At 43.0% G+C, this 20,336-nt stretch overlaps 1 protein-coding gene across 2 annotated transcripts in view; it reads right to left on the minus strand.

Annotated features, from left to right (window-relative positions):
• Positions 1-517: 517 nt before the first annotated feature.
• Positions 518-20,336, minus strand: part of ankrd12 (ankyrin repeat domain 12) — a 32,479-nt gene continuing 12,660 nt past the window's right edge. Inside the window, exons 2-13 of one of the 2 annotated variants that reach the window (XM_041056049.1) lie at positions 16,101-16,214; positions 12,744-12,894; positions 11,219-11,290; positions 10,667-10,807; positions 8,757-8,960; positions 8,449-8,591; positions 7,909-8,056; positions 3,129-7,534; positions 2,772-2,870; positions 2,521-2,664; positions 2,300-2,395; positions 518-1,753 (exon numbers count right to left, since the gene is read on the minus strand). In XM_041056049.1, the coding sequence (XP_040911983.1) occupies positions 1,568-1,753; positions 2,300-2,395; positions 2,521-2,664; positions 2,772-2,870; positions 3,129-7,534; positions 7,909-8,056; positions 8,449-8,591; positions 8,757-8,960; positions 10,667-10,807; positions 11,219-11,290; positions 12,744-12,894; positions 16,101-16,160 (5,850 nt within the window). In that variant the 5' untranslated portion in view covers positions 16,161-16,214 and the 3' untranslated portion in view covers positions 518-1,567. The remainder of the gene's footprint in view (positions 1,754-2,299; positions 2,396-2,520; positions 2,665-2,771; positions 2,871-3,128; positions 7,535-7,908; positions 8,057-8,448; positions 8,592-8,756; positions 8,961-10,666; positions 10,808-11,218; positions 11,291-12,743; positions 12,895-16,100; positions 16,215-20,336) is intronic. The other variant, XM_041056050.1, reaches the window with a different exon arrangement.

A 20,336-nucleotide genomic window follows, 5' to 3' on the forward strand; every position in this document is an offset into this window, starting at 1 on the left:
TGCACTTTAACCCTGTTCTGTAAGAGGTTGAGTTGAGGTTCACATTATTAGCGTAATGCACTTCCTCATTAATCTGACTGACCTGTGATATAATAACTGATACTATATCAGCATATTAGGTTGCCTCAGTGTAGTGACACTGAATTGGCTGGTAGTGCAGTGCTGCGCACAGCGACACCTACTGGCTGACCATAATAATAATACTGCTACAAGAGATTTATTATTGAACTACAACGATTTATTCTATGAATTAATAATTTTCTATTCATCTTTTAGTCTATGAAATGTTACAAAACAGTAAAAGTTTATTTTACATTTGCTTGGAGCCCGTTTGTTGTCTGATGTTTGTTTCCCACATCAGGTTTACAACTAATATTTTCTAAATTCTAATTTTTGGAGATTAATCTGTCAGTTCTTAGATGGTTTGAATAAATATTTGGTGCATAAAGTGTAAAAATATGTAAAATAAATGGCATCAAAACCAAGAGTTTTAATTTCACAACAAATAAAATTTATTCAATTATATATTACAAATATGTACAAGTCATGTAACAAGTAAATATTAAAATAGACATTTTTTTAGAACTATCGTTCAAAAGGCATTATGTTGAAAAAATAGGATTTGTTGTGATCTCACATTGAAACTGTAAAAGTATGTTTGTTTGTTTTTTTCCTTGGAAGCCACAACAGACTTTAATGTGCGCGAGACACAATGGACAACACATGAGGAGTGAGGCCGCAAAAAGGACATGACACAATGGCGCAAAAAAAGCTGGAACACTTCAGTAAACCTCACAATTAAGTCCACAGTACAGCTCTTTAGGAAAAAAGTACAAACAACGCAACGCATGCACAGCATTTAATTGCCAAAGTCAAAAAACACCAGCTGTGGCGTGGAACTCCAGATGAGGAAGGAAGAAACAGTAAAAACAAAAAACACAACAAAAGCCAACACATGCTTAAGATTTTAAGCCAACAACAACAAGAACATCACAGACAAAGAGGACACTCGATATAAAAACCAACTTTGGTCCATTAAAACATGAGACAGAACAAGTTTACAATCAAAATATCTATTATTTTTTGTTTTTACAAGTTTAAAACAATAATTACATGGCTATTTACAAATGCACAATTTTTTTATGTATAAAATAAGTTAAAAAAATTAAGAGCACAGTCTGTACACAATGTATGAACACTCACTTTGAAAACAATTGAAATCTTTCAGCTGTGTGACCCTGCTTGATGAGGAGCAGTAGCAGGTGGTTGTCGTCCACACTTCTGCTTCTCGCTGCAGCTCCCGGCCCAGCTTTTGGTCTCTGCTCCCTGGGCTTCATCTGTGGCCTGGACCCCCTTTTTCCTGGCCCGTCTTTGTGGTGGGCCATGCCTGTTTGGACTCTAAGAGCTCCATAGTAAAATCGTCTCTTTTCTAAGTGCTCTTTTGTATTGCCGCCACATTCTAAGTGCTTCACATTTTTTCTTTCTTTTTCCCATCGAATGTGCACGGGGCTGCTGCTCGTGTCCGCGATATGGCCGCCGCTGTGGCAAAGTACGTCTGTCCTACAGCTCATATCGGGGTGAGGTCAAAGTCATCGTTGACCTCCACGAGCGGGATGTAGAACTCGGGGATCTCGAAGATGCTGGTGGACTTGTAGGTGGCCGGGTCCAGCTCCTGCAGTTTGAGCTGCCACTCCAGACGCTGCACGGCGTTCAGGGCCGCCGCCTCGTGCTGCTGCCTCATCAGAAGACACGTCTGCAGAGGGGGGAAAAAAAAAAAAACAATCATTTATCAAGCCAGATGTTGTTCTCATTTAGATCAAGAACATCTATTTCCAAGAAAACAAAACAAAACAGGTGAAGGAAAGAGTCTTCTGATAAAATGAAAATGTCAATTTATTTCAGAATTCAGTGGGAAAACAACTTGCATGTATATGTGCCACTTCTAATTAGGGCTGCAACAAACTAGTATTGTCATTAATGATTAATCCAGTTATTTTTGCAATTAATTGTTTCGTCTATAAAAAGACATTATAAACTGAAAATGCCAATTATCATTTCCCATCATCAATCTGGGTTATTTATCAGTAACATCAAACTGATGAACTGCTGGAACTATTTATCCTTTTAGAAGCAAGAACCTTTTGCTCAGTAACAGAGAGGCAGCATTAGAAAACTGGAGCACTGGAGCACAGACACAGTCTCAGGCGCTTTTAAACTTAATTCTGAGGGTTTAACTGCATGTTTCAGAAAAATCAATTAGAACATTTCAATCAGAAATCAAAAATCACAGCAATCTTACCTTGAGTTTGTCAAACTTGTCATCAACGTCTTGTAACCAGGACATAAACTGTCGGGCATTGAATCGGTCTCTTACGGACGTTTTACCATCATCGCTCTATGAGAGACAGACACACAATAACACTCAATTTCTACACATTTAAAATAAAGTATCATCACATCACTCACTGAAGGCACCGTGCTGGACTGGAGAATGTAGGTAGTGTAAACCACGTCACTTACCTGGACGTCCTGAGGCATGTTGTACACTTCAGCATCCAGTAAAACTGTACAGGCACTGAAAGGCAGAGTCTGATTGGCTAGTGTTCTTGCTGCCCGGTAATGGACTCGTAAGACTTCCTGCTCGTTTGAAACAATCAGCTTTTCCTGAGAGAAGAAAGTATAATATATTTTATTACTATAAAAAATCTGCAGGATGTAACACAGCATGACAGATTATTAAAACACAAAGCTCCATGTGTAAAACAAAGTACCCTTTCAATGCTGTGTTGTAGTCTTAGCTTCATGCGGACGACCTCTTGTTGTTTGAACATCTCTTTCAGCTGCTCAGGTAATGACGGAGGTGGAGTTATCTGCACAACAACGGACAGAGAAACAGATCAAAACACTTCATCCACACCGCAGTCTGACGTCAACACGATCGGTCACTGTATTTAGTTTACTTTTCTATAACTGAACTTTAACGTGACACTATGTAAAGTGCCCCGATTAGGTGACATCACACTGCATGTGACACTCTGAGCAACTTAAAGTACCAGTTTTAAAAAACCACAACTACAAATCCAGATCACAAAATCACAGAGGATCAGAGAAGATGTGCTGGAACTCACCGTTGGTATACAGAGCTTGCTGAGTGGGTTCCCATCTAAGAGGTAGGATCCGTTGAAGGTCACATATTCATCATAATACTGTGGTGGTTGGGGAGTGACGCTGCACAGCACTTTGCGCTTCTCCTCGATCTTCTTTCGGATGTGCAGGAACTCGTAGTAAGGGTTGGCCCTCTCGGTCTGGTAGGGTTGGATCTCCTCCAGCTTTACGGAGTCCACGATGGCAGCCAGAGACTGCTGGCCCCTCTCCTTCTCCTGTTGAGCCGTGGAGCACGGCTGGGAGTTCGACACCTTAGGCATCTTTCTCTTGCGCGGATGGGGGACATGGATGTCCACTTCCTCGTCTGCAGAGCGAACCTTGAACTTGGCCCCTGAAGAGTCAGATTCCCGGTCTCCAGACTGCGGAGAGGAGCTCCCTGACGTGTTGCTGCTGACGTCAGTCTGAGCCGCCGGCTGTGCGGTGCTTTGACTCAGCTCTTCTTCAGACGAAGATGACTCAGGTTTCTCGTCAGCAGGTGTCACCTCCATGGGCTCTGAGGAGGATTCAGACGAGCCCTCGGCAGCCACACTGCCCTCAACTGACAAACTTTCCGATGTAACAGAAACAGCAGCACCACTGCTGCTCTCTGAGCTCTGAGGGACGTCAGTTGCCTCTTCGTCCTTGTGTTCAGGGCTCACGCAGGGCGCGGCGTCTTTCTTCTCCATCTGAACATCGAGACATGGGCCTGCAGCGTCACTGGAAGGTTTCGATTTCTTGCAGTCGTGGTTATTTACATCCATATCCTCTTGAGAACATTTGGGCTCTGGGCTAGTTTTGCTCAAACCTGGCAAAGACTCCCCTGTGGTGGAGCTGGGAACGTGCGAGCTGGTGGACGGTACGGGACTTCCCATCCCTTCTGTTCTGAAGCCTTCGGGAACAACCTCCATGCTCTCCGGTTCTGATCTGTCAGTGTTCTCAATTAGTTTCTCCTTGTGGTCGGAAACCTGTGTGGTACCTGTGTCTGACTGCTGCTGGCTCTCCACAGCGGAGGAAGGGAGTAGTTCTCTCTGCTGGATGGTGTTTGTGAGCGCTGACGGTTCAGCGGACAGTGAAGCTGTGGGCACCGATGGTTGATCAGAATCCTTGTCACTACATTCTGCCTGTGAATTCTCCGTCAGACACTGGACGTCTTTCACAACGGGCGTTTCAGAGGAGGGAAGAGCTTTCTGCTCTGCTGACCCGGTTTGAGAACCACTACACTGTGAGAGGCCAGACTGTGGAATCAGGTTTTTATTCGGAGGGTCTTTGTTTGACATTTGTGGTGTCAAGGAGCCAGGAGTACTCCCGTCCCTCTCCATGAATGAATCGGCCACATACTGTTGACTACTGAGGGTCTCTTCTGTTTCTGCTGAGTTCTCCCTTGTTCTCAACTCCTCGGAGGGCAGGCTGGATTTTGGCAGATTTTCAACAGCTTTACTGTCAGTCGATGAGTTGGCATCCTCATCCAGAATAGCCCTGAGGTACGGAGATTCATGTCTGCCGGACAGCGGCGTCCGATTACTTTGCGGCACATCTGGAAGACTGTTGCAATCTTTATCGTGAACAGACGGCGATCTGGTGGCCTGAATGAAGAGGGAAGACTGGAGGAACGCGGGCTGAGAGTCTGAGGCGTCCAGATTCATGTCAGAGTCGTATTCAACGTGTCTGGGAGTCAATGTTGTGGCCTGACATGAATCTTCTGAGCTTGCGACAGAGACTAAAGACACAGACCTGGACATGAGGCCACAGCGATCGCTCTCTGGTCTGGGTGACCTGGTCAGACAGTTTTCCACAGCTGACATGACCTTTGCGCTGATGGAGGGCAGACTCTTTCCATCAAGTGACATTGTTCTGGGGCTGGTGCCGTCCTTCAGGGGTTTATCCCTGCTGTGGACATCAGGGGCCTCAGAGCTTTTGGAGCGCGTTAGCTCCTTGCTCAAACATGGGTCACTCTTCGTTCTGTCTTTAGGCTTGGGCTTCCCTGGCTCTGCCAGAGGTCGCTGTTTGAGCCTTTCCCGCTCTTTCTGTTTGATTTTCTCCAGATGTTTCCGGTGCCACTGTTCAATCTCCTGGTCCTTCAGGCTGAGCATGCGCTCAAAGCTGGTCTGCATCAAGTCGTCGTTGACAAGCCTCTTTTCTTTTGGCTTGGCGTCCCGTGTTGCTGGCGAGGCTTTTGACTTGGCCTTGTCTGCATCCGTCTCGGTGGGTTTGACTTTGCTGATCTTGGCCTGCTGGGAGCGGTCTTTGTGTCGGTCTTTATCCTTGTCCTTGTGTCTCTCTGAGTCCCTGTCACGCTCTCTGCGGTCACGATCCTTCTCTGGTGTTCTCACAACCTCCTCCTTTGATTTTGCAGATAAGGACTTGCTGCTGTCAGAGACGTAGCTCTTCTTCTCTTCTAAAAGTAATTTCAGATTGGAGCTTGAGGACAGCGTTCCATCTTTTATTTTTTCTCTCTTCTTCCTGTCACAGTCCTTTTCTTTGGAGCGATCAGATTTACTGTGATCTGTGGTCTTCTCCAGAGGTTTTCCTTTCTTATCAGAGTTTGTGCGATCCTTTTCTCTGTGATCCGCGACACTATACTCTCTGTCCTGCTTCTCCCTATCAGACCGCTTGTCAAACTTATCTTTATTTTTCCTGCTGTCTTCGTGCTTTTTTGTTGTGGATAAAGATTTCAGTTTTTCATTCTCTTTGTAGTTTTTATCTGCAGGCGAGTGGGAAGTAATGGCTCCCGTTCTTTCTTTTTCCTTCCAACGATCCACTGAATTCTGTGGTTCAGCTTTGTCGGAGTGCTCGGTTTTAACCTTTTTTTCCTTGTCAGGATGCCTTTTTTCCATTTTTTCCGAATCCTTCTCCTTTCCTGGGATCCTCTTGTCAGTTTTTTCGCGTGAGCCTTTTTCAGAGGACTCCAGCTGTTCTTGATCAGCTGTGATCCCACTTATGGGTTTCTCCTCTGTCTCTTCTTTCATGCTGTTGCTCTGCAGTGACTCCTCAGGAATCCGCCCTGAGCCGTGGCAGTCCACCCTCTCGTCACGCTCACTCAGCTTCGAATCCTTTACCTTCTCCTCTTTACCAGCAGCCTCCTTCCGCTCTTTTTTCACGGCCTTGTCTTTTTCTCGCTCCTCTCTCGGCCTCTTTTCTTTACCACTGGAGTGTTTCTCCTTTGTGTTCCTTTCGTCTTTGACAGGAGAGGAATCGGCGGTCTTCTGAGGCCAGCTGGTGTCTTCACCTTCCTTTTTCACTGGCAGAGGTTCATCTGTCTCATCACTTTTGAAAAAATTTTCTTTCCAGAACTCTCTGTCAAACTCCAAATTCCTGTGGCTGTCTTTCCTGGCCTCTTTCTGCCTGTGGCGGCTCCGCTCTGCTTCATATTCCCTCCTGCGTTTGTCTTTCTCCTTGTGTTTGAGTTTATGCTTCTTCACTACTTTGCCATCTAAGTCTGTCTTTCGTAAGGCACCTTCAGTGCTGTCAATACTGTTTCCTATGCTGCCATCTTTGTAAGGGCTCGAATGACCGTCGTCCCCGTCTACACTGGAGTCTTTCTGTTGATGTTTGCTCTTTTCCTTGTGCTTGCAGCCCTTGGTGCTGGAGCCTTCAGTGCAGTAGTCTGCGTCTGTGTAGTGGTTGTATTTGACACTGTCCACCGGACATGAGCTGTCACTGATGGAAACGCACATCTTAGTATTTTCTTGCTTGAGTGGTGTTTGTTTATCCGTCAGGCTGTGGTTCAGTTTCGGCGATTTCATGGATGACAAATGGAAGAGGTGGACGGATGAGTCATCTTTAGGACTGAACGACATCTTGAACGAGTCCTCCTCCCGACCCTTTTCTGTGCTCTCTGACACAGTTGCGAGGGAGAGGACCAGAGTTTTGCTGTTCTCTTTCCCATCTTCTTGGTTTTCCTTGTTTTTATTCTGGCTCTTACTCTTCCTCTTAACTTTACCCTTGTCCTTTTGCTCAACATTGTCCTTTTTAGACCTTGTTTCGGCCTTGAGGCTCTCTGAGCTCTGAGAGCAGGTGGGTGAGTTCCTTTTCTCTGAAAGGCTCTCCATTTCATCGCTGGAGGTATCTGAACTGCAGTGGACACGAGAAGTCTTCTGCTTTTTCGACTTGGAGGAGGAATCCCCCTTGCCACTCTGCTTTCCTGCCACATGATTCCTATCTTTGTCCTCCTTCTCCCGCTGCCGTAGTTCCCTCCGGAGGATGTGTCTGTCGTTCAGGGCTTTACTCAGATCCTCCTCCTCTTCCTCATCCTTGAACTCGTACTCATCCAGGCCTGGCACGGACGATGACGCTTTCGTGGCCGGTTTGCCATCTGAGTCCTTTTCAGTGTCAGAGTCTTCCATGTTGTCATCCACGCTGGATGGATTGACAGACGGTGGGTCTTCAGACTCTGTGGAGAGGAGAAGGATAATTGTAACATCCTACAATAAAAAGTACTTTAAACCTTCATACACACAAAGTTATTTAGAAAAGACTTATTTGTCTATGACATGTTAAACTTATTTACTTTCACCTCAGTGGAAAAAGAAACTGATGAGTGGTGCATATAAAACTGCCAACACCTTGACTACATATAGTTCTTTTGAGAAGAGCAAAGTCTTTAACACACTGCTGACATTTAATTTTAAAGACCCATCTGGTCCATCTATAGTGAAAACAGATGTACACATCGCACTGCGAGGTGCAGAGAATAGGAAGGTCCAGTAATATTACAGTCAGGATGAACAAGAGGGTCGGCAAAACGCCGCGGCATTCTCTGCATACCTGAAGAGCTGTCATCTTGGTCCGACAGTGCCACCTCTCCCTTTAATAGCTGCTCTAGCTCCTGGGAGTCTGCCACGTCCACTGGGCGCTCCCCACGCTTGTTGGCCTGGAAGGCGTTTCCACCGTGACGTAGTAGCAGTTTCACGATCTACACAAAACATGACAGAGATTGATACTGAGAATCTCTTTTGAAAAAGAGATGTGGCCGACAGAACTGTAAAGACAACCATCACATTTTTAGAACATGCTAACTATTAAATAAAAATCAAAAGCAAAAACAAAAACAACTATTGTCCTTTACAGCAACACGGTTCAAACACATATTTTCAATACAAAACAACCCTCGACATGTTTTTGAAACACTACTCAAAACTCAGTCTAATTGCAACTGCATTAGCTATTCACCAATACGTTTGCCTGTAACTTGTGGTTTGATTGTTTATATGAGGAACAGTACTGGCTGATCCATATGATCAGACCAATTCACTGAATAGCTCAAGGTTATTTTTAAAATAATTTCTCCTCAAGTTAAGCGCTTACATCTTTATGCCCGCTGCTGGAAGCGTCATGGAGCGGCGTGTCGTCATCCAGACCCTGCGTGTTCACCTCTGCTCCTGCTGCTATTAAGACCTTGGCCACATCGTAGTAACCGAGATTGCAGGCTTCATGGAGAGGTGTCCAGCCTGGTGAGAGCAGAAAACAGCAAAAATATAGAGAGGATTCAGAATTCATAGGGCTTTTAATTTCCTTTACATCAACAGCTGTTATTCAGCTTGGATCTATGCCATTAATATCTACATACAGCCATAATGAAAGCTGTTAAATAATCACCTCCTGGGGGATCGTACCTGCAAAGTCTTTGACATTGACATCAGCTCCCAGGCTAATGAGCTCTTTAACTTGCTTGGCGTCTCCCCGGATGGCTGCCATGTGAAGGGGCGTCTCCCCTCGTTCGTTCCTCTTGTTGACCTTGTCCTTCTGCCGGGAGGAGGTGCTGCTGGGGACTTTCTTCTGCACCGGGGTCGTCTGAGAGGGGTGACTGGGTGTAGAGTCTGGGCACAGGCAAAGAGAGGAGCCCTCAATTGATGCTTAAAGCAAAAGCCTGTCACATGTTGAGATAACTTGCACTAAGCAAAGCACCGGACTGAGCAATCACAATGAAACTCATTTTACTGAGAACCTGAAAGACTGCTGGAATGTCTCAGTGTGTTTCAGTAGGTATTAATTAAAGGAGCTCTTTAGATCATCATTCAGTGGCAGAGCATAGAAATGACAAAACTGACAAGAACACTTTCACGCACCTAACTACAGAAATAATTGAGGTCGATTGTTATTCTTTGCTCCTTTCAGAAAGGGCTGTGACACCAATCTGGCTTGAGAGAGCAGTAGATCTGAACTCTCAATAAAATCAAAGCTAAAATCATTTTTATATTCTTTGTAGGACATCTTGTGCACATCATGCTCGCCCTCCCCGTGTCCTCTGCTGTGTGTGAAAGGGGATTCTCAGCACAGAGGAGGATTACATCTGATGTCAGAGGGTCCCTGCATGTGGACACGATGGAGGACCTGATTAGAGTTAGTCTGGAGGGAACTAGCTTGGGGGAGTTTGATGCCAAGGAGGCTGTGCAGATGTGGTTCAGTCAGGGTAAAAGAGCTAGACGATCCAAACTACAAGGGTTGGCATTCAGAGGGGCTTAGCCCTGGTGGCCCTGAGGGAGATGGATGAGGGAAAGAAAGGCATATAAGAGAGAGATCCTTGTTTGCTTGTTTTCTTGTGGTTGTTGTGCTTTGACAACAGTAATGTTTTGACCACATATCTTATGTTTATATTTGTACGTGTATTATTTGGTGTCTATGTTTACAAAAAAAGCACCAATTTGATAATTTTTACTCTTAAAGAACGTCTTGGCTTTGTGACATCGCTATTTGTGTAAACTGCCTATTACCAAAGTACTTATCAGCAAAAAGAACTACAATGGAAAAAAACATGACTGTGTAAAATATTTCATAGGGAGCACAAGTGCTACCAATGGAAAAAGTTAGACTGGAGCTCTGGTTATGTAGCTGACACATGTAGAGCAAAAAAAAAAAACCAGGAAAAAAAACAGAAACGGGAGAGGAGGAGAGTCCGACATCTGCACATGACGTGGAAACTGTGGCAAACTGAGGTCATACAATTGGTGAGTTGGAAATGGCTCAGATTGTTAAAGCTGGATAAACAGCAGGGACGTATCTTTTTCATCATATGGAGGCAACCTGTGCCGACGAATACAGAAAACACAACAAACCTCTGAACAGGTAAAATTACCATCCCATTTACTGAGCATACAGAAAGCCAAAGTCTACAGTCCTCTCAGACTGTTCCTTTAATGAGCATGGCACAAGACCGAAAAAAACACAATGAGACTGGTTTTACTAGAAACCTAATAACCTGTGCTTACTTGTCTCTGTTTGTGTTTTTCCAGGTATGTATAATTCCTGTCTTACAACTGCTCAGAACATTTGATTTAAAAAAAGAAAATCATCTCAGTCAGTCAGCTTTGTTATTCCGACATGAAAACCATAAAACGAACACAGAACAGTTTTCTCTCTGGTTCAGTGGCTATATTTGATATTAGACATTGCCCTATTCTTAAACAACCTTGAAATATTTGAGAGTAGGCTTGTTGAAATACTCGGAAGAATGACTCATCCAACAGTAAATATTCTCCGAGCCATGTTGAGGACGTGCTTAAGGTGAGAGGGCAGGCACACAAACCTGGACTGTTGGCAGTCATCTGCATTAGGAGAGCCATCTGTTTGCGCTCTGACAGAGGATACCCAAACAAAAGGTTGGGAGCCTGGGCCTTCTTGCCCCCAGCCTCCTTTTTCACTTTCTTCTTGTCTGGTCCATCTTTATCTGCAAGAAAACCAAGAAAGGTTTAGGAGAAGGGTCCAATAAAAAGCCGTTTCTAACAGCATTTTAATTGGCACAGTGACACTGTTTTCCTCCTCCCCTTGTATCTGTTGAGCGCACGGAGAAACAGATGACAAGCATGAGGTTTGATAAGGGGACAAAAAATAAAAAATAAAAGGAAAGAGCATTCTCTTAAGCCAGCCAAGTGCAGACGGCACTCCTTGGGGCCCCCCCGTCTCCGTCGGTCGGTTGTTACTAAACACAGACATGCGTGAGCTGTAACTGGGGCAGATGCAGGGCGAAAACACACACACGTGCATGTGTGTATGTGTGTTTACAGCAGCATAGTAGCGCAAAGTGGGTGACGTGACTTGAAGAGGACACGGGGGCTGAGGATCGGGCTGCAGCGATTACCTGCGTATATCCTGCAGGGAGCCACTAATCTCTCTCCCCAGGTCTCACTCGACTGGCCTGGGTCTGAGTCATCTACAGTGCAAAGCAGAGAGGATGGGAAGGGGAGAGAGGAGGGAGGGGAGAGCGAGGGAGGGGTGGGGTGGGTGGGTGGAAGGAAGGGTGGGAAAGCACTGCATTAACGCTCACTCTCTCTCACCCTCCGCATCTCACATGTCCTCAAATACAGACACAGAGGCAGACTCTCACTCCACACACAGATTATGAGTCATGGCAACACAAGAGACAGGAGAGAAGATCCGGTCCGAGGTCGTCAGCGGAGTCAATACATCGCTTCTTCCCACAGCTGCTCAACACAGGACCTGAGACGCACCGGGAAAAGACTGCGGGGAAGGCAACACTACCCGCCATGCTACCTTAGGTTTATAACCTGTGCAACATAAATTATAGTGAATTCAAAATTGAGGGTTTCTTGTCTGTTAGAATGACGCAGGACCACACGCTGAAAATCATTACGCTGAGCTTTTCTCTGCAGAGGAGACGAAGGCAAATGTGCAGTCTGTAAAATGCATTACGGTTCTCCATTTACTGCAATTTCGGCTGGACGATAAAACAAACTATTTTTAGATCTCAAATCTGATGTAAACACACAGTTAAACATCTGAATGAATGACGGGAGCAGAATAGTCAGGGAAGCATTTTATCTCAAACAGAGCAGTTATCATTGTCCCCTTACAGGAGGTCCTGAAGACAAAGGCTGCCATTGTATTTATGCTTTACACTTATGTCAACAATAAAAAGATCAAAATCAAAAAAAGTTTTACTCTTTTTCACAGTACTCTCCTTCACAGTCTGTTGCATTCACCCCCAAACTAACATTTTAGCTAACATTTCTTAGAGATGAGTAAGAAGTGCAGTCACTGGGGGCTAGTTTCAGCGGTGGATTAATATGCATCTACAGCACAGTGTATGTATATCAGAAATAATGTATTGTAATGAAGGAGCATGTCACTCAGACCAACTGTGTGGCTCACTAATGTGTCTTTTTAATAGTTTTTGGACAACAGCAGCACAGAGGAATAAGCTTTATCAGGATTTGGCTACACAGAATATACTTTGCAGGATCATTGTTGGCTTTAGCTTTTTCATTGGATTTGTTGACAATGATATAAACTACAGAATATCACCAGCCTACAAGGTTTGGGGGCTCTAAATTTTATTTTCATTAAAATGTTGACCGTCAAAACTCGCACGTAACTACATTCAGAATTATTTTTCTGCATCTACACCTGACCTCACTGGCTCTTTTTCATGAGTCTCATTTAAAAAAATGGTTTCCTTATTGTTATTCAAAGCAACAGGCCACTTCTTCATCAGCATGATCAGGTTTAGATGTAAACCCTGTGACCTATGGACGATCCCTCAAGAAAAGGTTCAACAACAGCCCACCAGGAGGCAGTGTGTGGACATGGCAGCAAGCCAGCAGCATGGAGGAGGAGGAGAAAGGAGGAAGAGCAACAGTCCTTACCAGTGTCTGAGTCGCGCTCCTCTGTCCGGGGCGGACTGGTAGTGAAGGAGAGCTTGCGCTTCATGGAAGACTTGGCTTTCCCTTCCTTCCCCAGCAATTCACTCCGGTCCAGCTTCGGAGTTTTGGTGAAAGGGGACAACTTGTCTTTGCTCTGTCAGAGGCGAGGAGGAAATAAAACATGAGAAAAATCACACAATTGTGAAATATGGAAGAGGTGTGGCTACATTTGTGTTTTGTGTGTGCGTGCCTGTATATGTAAACAACAGAGTCCTGACAGAAGTAGCCCCATTTAAAAAGCTTTGACATGAAGTGCACATGATTACATTACCAGCCTTGTTGTGTCTCTGCAATGTATTGTTTGGTTCTTGTGGGCAGCAGGTTTGCCTGCATGACTCACTAAAATTTTATTCCCAAAGCAGGGTCTCTGCCAAGTGAAGAGTAAAAGATCAGGAGTGACTATTCTCTCTTCCTGTTTACACATGGAAACAAATATATGGAAAAGAAATAAGTCTATTAAAATGGTATTTTATTTTAATATGTTTGTTCAAGCGTGAGATTTTTCACACGGGCGCAACTCGCATCCCCAGAGTATCGTTAAATATTAATCAACTTATTCATTAAAGTCATCAATAAGGTTGGAATAAATGAAAACTATAAAACAGACAGACAGTCCAAATCTCAAAGACATTCAGTTTTACTACAACAAAAGACTGGAAAACGTTGAAAATCCTCACAGTGGACAAAGAAGAGACCACCAAATGACTGTAAATGAACTGATCATCAAAAGAGCTGCAACATATTTTTCATTAAATTGACTAGTCTTTTCATCTTTAAATTAATATTATAATTTCATTCTGAAACAATTTAGAAAATAAAGCTAGAGACACCTTGAGCTGTAAAAATAAAAAATAAAATGAAATTTGCTATTGAAAAAGCACAACACCAGGCTACAAAACTGGTCTAACAGTGCTCAATGAAAACAAATATGAATGTAAATTAAATAAAGGCCTCAAAATAAGTGTGTGTGTGTGTGTGTGTGTGTGTGTGTGTAACATACAACGTATACAGGCTTAATGCTTAACACAAGTACGGCCACATTAGGGTTAGTTGCTTTTGTTTTGGTGACCAAAGCCCGGCTTGTAATGAGGCTGAAAACACAACTCCCACTTTATAAAACAGAAGATGTTAAATTTGATCCCTCCCTCGTGCAGCTGTATTTCCTTTTATGAATATAACTTTTGTTTTCACTGCACTGGTTAAAATTAGCTTTGCCTGTGCACGGAGGGGCTAAGTGGATTCTACAGAAAATACTAAAATTATGGAAAGAGTGGTGAGGAGGAAAACGCTGCCGTGCATGAGTGTGCATCATACGCCACCGGTGACACCACTCTTAACTGCAACAGGCCTAAACACTAACACCAGCATTATGTCTTTTATCACAATGTCTTACATTTACAGTTGCCAGGTTCTTGCACTCTGATCTGCAAACAAAGCTTTTTCAGTACCATTACTTTTAGTGAGCTCCACTTTAGTGCAGGAAAATGCATTTCTGGCAGGAGGAAAAATGTCTGCAGTGTGGTGCTCCTTTGATCTCAATGAAGCAATGTGCCAGCTGTGCAAAGCTGGAGTGTCTGGCAGTGTTGAAAGTAGAGGAGAGTTAGGACGAGAGGCACTTCAGCCTTAAAAATAAAAGCAGATGTAAATTGTCTCTCTCATTTATGGAGAAAAGGATAATTAGGTAATGTTGGTTTAACAATATGGGAGGTTGTTTCATGATAAGCCAGTACAGTGCATCATAAGTAAATCCTTAATGAGCGGTGCTCAGACTGCTTGTTGTGTCAAAAACAAAGGACCGTCGCATTAGTGAGCCTCTGGTCCACCGCATCCATATTTATACCGTTACATTAGTGGTGAGTTACATGTGATCAAATCACAATGTTCTCTTAACATGAAAGCATCAGTGTCTACATTCACACATATGGCTGTCAGAATGAGATATGGCCTCTGTCAGCACCCACGTTTCTATCTAAAACTCATATCCGAAAGTGCTAAAATTATGAAATATTTATGCAAATGTTTGTGAAAGAAAACTTGTCACCATGACAAAGTAAGAAGCGGCCATGTGCTGAAATGTGCTATGTGACAAAACACGCATTCAAAAGCAGATATTTCAACACTGGAAATTCTTGACAAAATAAAGGTAACTTGACAAAAAGTCAATATGCTTGACATTTTTGCATCTTGTAACCAACCCTCAATGCTAACAGTGACTAAGCAAAGCTGCTAAAACCATCACCACAGTCTCAGATAGATAATGCTGAATTTACTTACTGGCACTGCAAACAATTCATGACTGAAGCACTCAAATACAAGTCACATGTAAGATGATTTGGGATCTAAAGCAGCTAATAAAAGCACCTTGAGGAGAGACTTGTTTTGTCACCTGCTCTTTCCAAGGTCAAAAATTAATGTGGACCTCAACTTTAAAGCTATCGTGGACTAAAACTTAAAGTGCTCAGAAGAAAAGGAAATCTGAGCATCTGCAATTCCATGAAAACTGAGCAAACTCCAGCTCCAGCAACATGTGATGTGACCAAAAGCTCCACAAAGGCTACTAAATGAATCTTGTCGTGAGATTATTTGGTCAGCTGCTGTTTTTAAAATCACCAATGAACTTTTGAACTTGAAACTTCAGAAACTAAAAAAGAAATTTCCACAAAATCAAATGTTTTTGCCGTATACTCAGGGATTCAGGGACATAGAGTTTATAATTTTTTTTTCCTCTGTAGATTGTCAGAAAAAGCATCTTATATTCGAGGACTACACAAGCACTCACAACATCAGATTCTTTCTGAATGGAGAAAGTACCAGGGTAACACCATCTTCTACAGAGAGTGTTGCATTATGGGTGGTTTGCAGCTTAAATGCTGCTAGGCTACCCAGTGTTTCAAGTGTGTTTATGGAGAGTCTTTCAGAGTTAGTCAGCCCTTAAACTTTTAGGTTTGCTTTCTTCAAAAAGCTTTTTTTCACAAAAACAGCTGCTGGAAAAGGCAGTGTCATCTAATGTCTTGGCCAATAAAGTATTTTACAGTATACTGAATTAAATTTTCTTTTTTATTAAAAAGCTGAGTTTTTGTACAAGGAACAATACACTAAAGACAAAAGCAGAAAAGACCTTTGGTTCTCAACTAATTCTGTACTTTTTATCCATAAAGCTAAAACTCTATGCATCTCTATGCAGTAAGCATTACTTAGATCTTTTTAACACCAGAGGGAGAAAATAAAACACTCATGTAAATTTGTTTTGACACTTTGCTCTACTGTGTTTAGTGTTGCTGTGTGTCTGTGCTCACATACCTTCTTCCCCGCCTGCTTATCCACCATGGCTCCATCTCTGTCGCTCCCAGGTTTGGCCATGGTGCGGCACCTGACTAGCTGTGACAGCTACAGCACAGTAAGGTCATCATGCACCTGAAGACGGACGACACGACGGCAATGAGAAGGATTTCAACACTGCCACATCACAGTCTGAGTGAATGACTGGCTTAGTGTTTCTTTAGACCTGGTGTAAACAAGGCAGTGTGTGCACCAGACACTGGGAGGACATTTTTAAATACAGGTAGAATTAAATGACAATCCTTCATAGAGACTGTTTACAGGCTAGGTTTTCAGCAAACGTCTGCATCGCAGTGGAAACAAGGGCTAAGAAAAGTCACTTGACCTCAGAGCGGAGTGGAGTGGCAGTGTATAAAACAGTACTGATACAAAGAGTAGCTCAGCTGTGTTTCAGGATGTAGGCTGAGTGGATCAGTAATCAGGGATTTTTATTGAAATTTCCATTCCACTTCTTGTGACCGACCTTCAAAAAAAACAGGCAGGAAACAACTACACAAGGCAGCATGAATCACAGCTTTAGGGACTCTTTACGTTTCTGAGGGGAAAACATCCCCCTGCATGTTGTCACTCTGGCCTATTCATCAGTGTAACCAAGCTACCCTCTGATGTGGTTTGTGTCAGTGTAGTAACACATGCAGCAGCGTCAATGGGGGCACTGTGGACGCTTGCAGTGAGCAGAGAAAGTATAACACTCAGCTGAACATGTGCGTGAAGCCAGCATGGCATATGTCAGTTATCTTGATTTTCAGTCACAAGACTCTCTTCTCATGTACTTCCAATGAACTCTCCTGGGTCCTTTTCTTTCGTTTGTTTTTTTTTTAAAAACACATACACACTCATGAAGAGAAAGAGAAGAGAAATTGCATTTCTTTGCCCAATGAAAGTCCCACACACAGTTAAGATATATTAAGAAACCTGACAGCCACTGATAAGTCATTAAGCAGCCACTAAAATGAGTGGGACAGCCCCATTACTCAATGTGCATCCAATTCCAACTTAACTACAATTTATATAGCAAATAACATTTCATCTACCAAGAACAGAACTAGCATGATTCTTTTGTACACTTCTACTTAGGGTGACCCACCTTGCTAAAGAGTAAAGTACAAATTTTCCCATCAGGCCTGAGAATTTTTTTTTCCCAGTCTGCAGCTCGTTTCCTCAAACAGAGCTGAGCAATGATTTGATTAAATAATTAAACTGACCATATGAGACTGTGACATATATTACTGTTGTTGTTGAGGATAACAAGGCGCCCTTTGCTGGAATTTAAGGAGAGTGACTGGATTTTATCCTAGTCTGCTGCACATTGAAAGGTCCAACACGTGTTCTGAGTCTGAGTTTCTATGCTTTGATTAGTTGATCACGAGAAGAAGCTGACTCAGTAATCAATTAATCATTTGCAATCTCAACAAAAAAAAACAACAACGCATCAATCTCACAACCAATTTTATCTTGCCAGGTTTCCAGAAACATGCAGTGTACATCATCTACGTCTGCTGTTTATATCTACGAAGGCAGCCATCCTGTCATTTGGGCCTTTGTGGGACTACAACGCAATAATCCTGCGAGGCTAAGCTACACGCCACACTACCTTATGTGCAGTACATGCAACATTAGCAAGAGGTTTGGTATGCTAACCAGCCTAAGATGTAAACAAGGCCTTGGAAATGGAAAAAACACAAATGTGAGTGGCTTCAATTACAACTATCACAGAAAGGCTCACAAGGACAGAAGTAATGTTGCACGCAGACACAGGAGTAAAATATGGAGCTCATGACTTGAGAATCAAACATGCTCGTCCTATAAACATCACAGTTAGCAGTAACACACTACACTACCATGACACTACAATAAATCCATGCCTATGAATGAAGCAAAACTGGAAATATACTACCACTGTAGCTAAAAGGATCATAACAGACACCAGGCTTTCAATTATGAGATGTCACCCTGATAGCGAGCACAGTCTGGCATTTCATACTCATCACTTTCACATGGGACAATTATGCGGCCTGTTGATGATTAATGTGAAAGCCACAATTCTTACAGGTTTAAAAAGCTAATGCAATTCAAGACAGAGGTATGAACAAACCGACTCCTCTGTAGCACATTTAGAAAATAAAATTACTGTGGTCGTATGCCTCCACCCACCAGCCAAGTTGCATTTTACGTCCATGTTTGTCCAGAAGGAAATTAATACAAAAGATAATACCTGTATCAATTAATCATTTTCTCCTATTAGACATTTGTGTGAAACTTTGTCATAATTAGCATATGAATTCTTGAACTGTAGCCAAAAACATGTTTGGTGAGGTCACGCTGAGCTTGACCTCTGACTCCAAAATTCTGATCACTTCTTCCTTTAATATCATTCCTGATATATCGCACTAACAAGACTAGAACGGGCATGGGGTCACAGTAACCTTGACCTTTGACCACCAAAATCTAGTCAGTTCATCCTTGAGCCCAATTCAAAGAAATTCTCTCAAGGCATCCCTGAGATAACGTGTTCATGAGAATGGGGCGGACAGAGACGGGATTAAAATACACATAAACACCACTACCCTATTAAGTTATTTCATCTTTATTAGACAGCAGGGCACATTTTAACACATGCCAGTGTCAGTTTCAGTCGTACATGTATTCAGCACAAAATCACCACAAAAAAAGACAACTAGACCTCTTACAAGGAGTCCAACATTTTATTTCTCCGGATACGTTTACAACCATTGCTGTTCCTGAGTAATAGCACAGTGTTGACAGGTCTCATTTTTCCAACACACAGCTTTGCTGCACAGCTGAGGCCAGTGAGAGGTCCATCATTAGTCAGCAGATAGCCAGTATGCAGCAGCATTGTCATTCAGCCAGCTGAAAGGGAGAATTGAGCAGCCCACAGAGAACACGTTGGTGTAAAGAGGCTCGTGTATCGGGGGTATTAAAGCGGTATGGACAGCCCGGGACCAGACCAGAAAACAAACGCTGACAGGACTCCAATCTGGCCCAGAGACGAGGCGAGGAGGGTGTGACTATAATTACAGAGGTATTTGGGCACTCACCAGTTCGGCATTTGCATTCACTGCGTTTCATGAGCAGCTCAGGGCTGCATAAGCCTCTGCAAGCTCTGCCATTAACCTTGGGCTGTTTCAAGTCTCGCTCAAACCCCTGCCTTGATGACTACTAGAGTTCACAGAGACTAAAGCCCAGATTAGTTTGACATGGGATCCCGCACAGTGAAAACTGAGTGATAGCAACAATTACCTAACCCACTTAATACCAACGAAACACACCAAACTGCAGAATAATGACTGTAAAAAGGTTTAGAGATGTACTACGGAGAGAGATGTGACACTAGAAACACTATGGGTGGCTGGGTCTCTCGGTCTAAACATCAGCGATGTGGTAAATACTTCAGCAGCCAAGAAGGAGACAGTGAGGAGAAAAAACATAATATACTAGGACACTAATGACTATTTTTATTATTAATTCCCCTGCTAATTATTTTCTCAACTGATAAAATAACCACTTTGTCTAAAAAAAAATTCACACATCAGAATAGTAACTGTCAACCAACTAATTGATTTAAAAGTAGAGCTGAACCAATCAGTAAATTACTTGAGCAGCTGATCAACAGATACTTAATCTGCAACTAGTTTAATAACTGATCATTCTTCTAAGTACAGTCTCAAGCAAAATGCCCAAAAGTCATTAGCTCCAGAAACTCAGCTGCGTGGAGTTACTGCTTTTCTTTTCTTATGTGATAGTAAGAGTTTTACACTGTTGACAGGACAAATCAAGACAATTTAGGACGTCCCACTGGGCTTTCTTTCTCTTTTTTAAGACCAAACAATTAACAAATTAATTGAGAGAATGATTGGAAAATAATTGGCTGGAGCCTTAATTAACAGACTAATCGTTACAGCTTTGAAAAATACCATCCTTCTGCCCAGGCCACTGAAATCATGTGCCAGACTCTGTTTGCCATGTAGCCACATTATAGTGAGTTTTAGTAGATGACAAAAACATGCTGGCTACCAGGGTCAATTTGCTCTTCAGATTGTGTCACTTAAAATATTCTAAAACATGCACCTGCACTGAGTGAACTAAGTCAGTGAAATCCCAAATTCAGTGTGCTGGCTGCACCGCTGGTCCTTCTTGAAGCAGATGTCCCTGTATTTATTTATAACCTCGTGTTCT

This window comes from Toxotes jaculatrix, chromosome 14 (assembly GCF_017976425.1).
Source record: "Toxotes jaculatrix isolate fToxJac2 chromosome 14, fToxJac2.pri, whole genome shotgun sequence".
Taxonomy (NCBI): Eukaryota; Metazoa; Chordata; class Actinopteri; family Toxotidae; genus Toxotes; species Toxotes jaculatrix.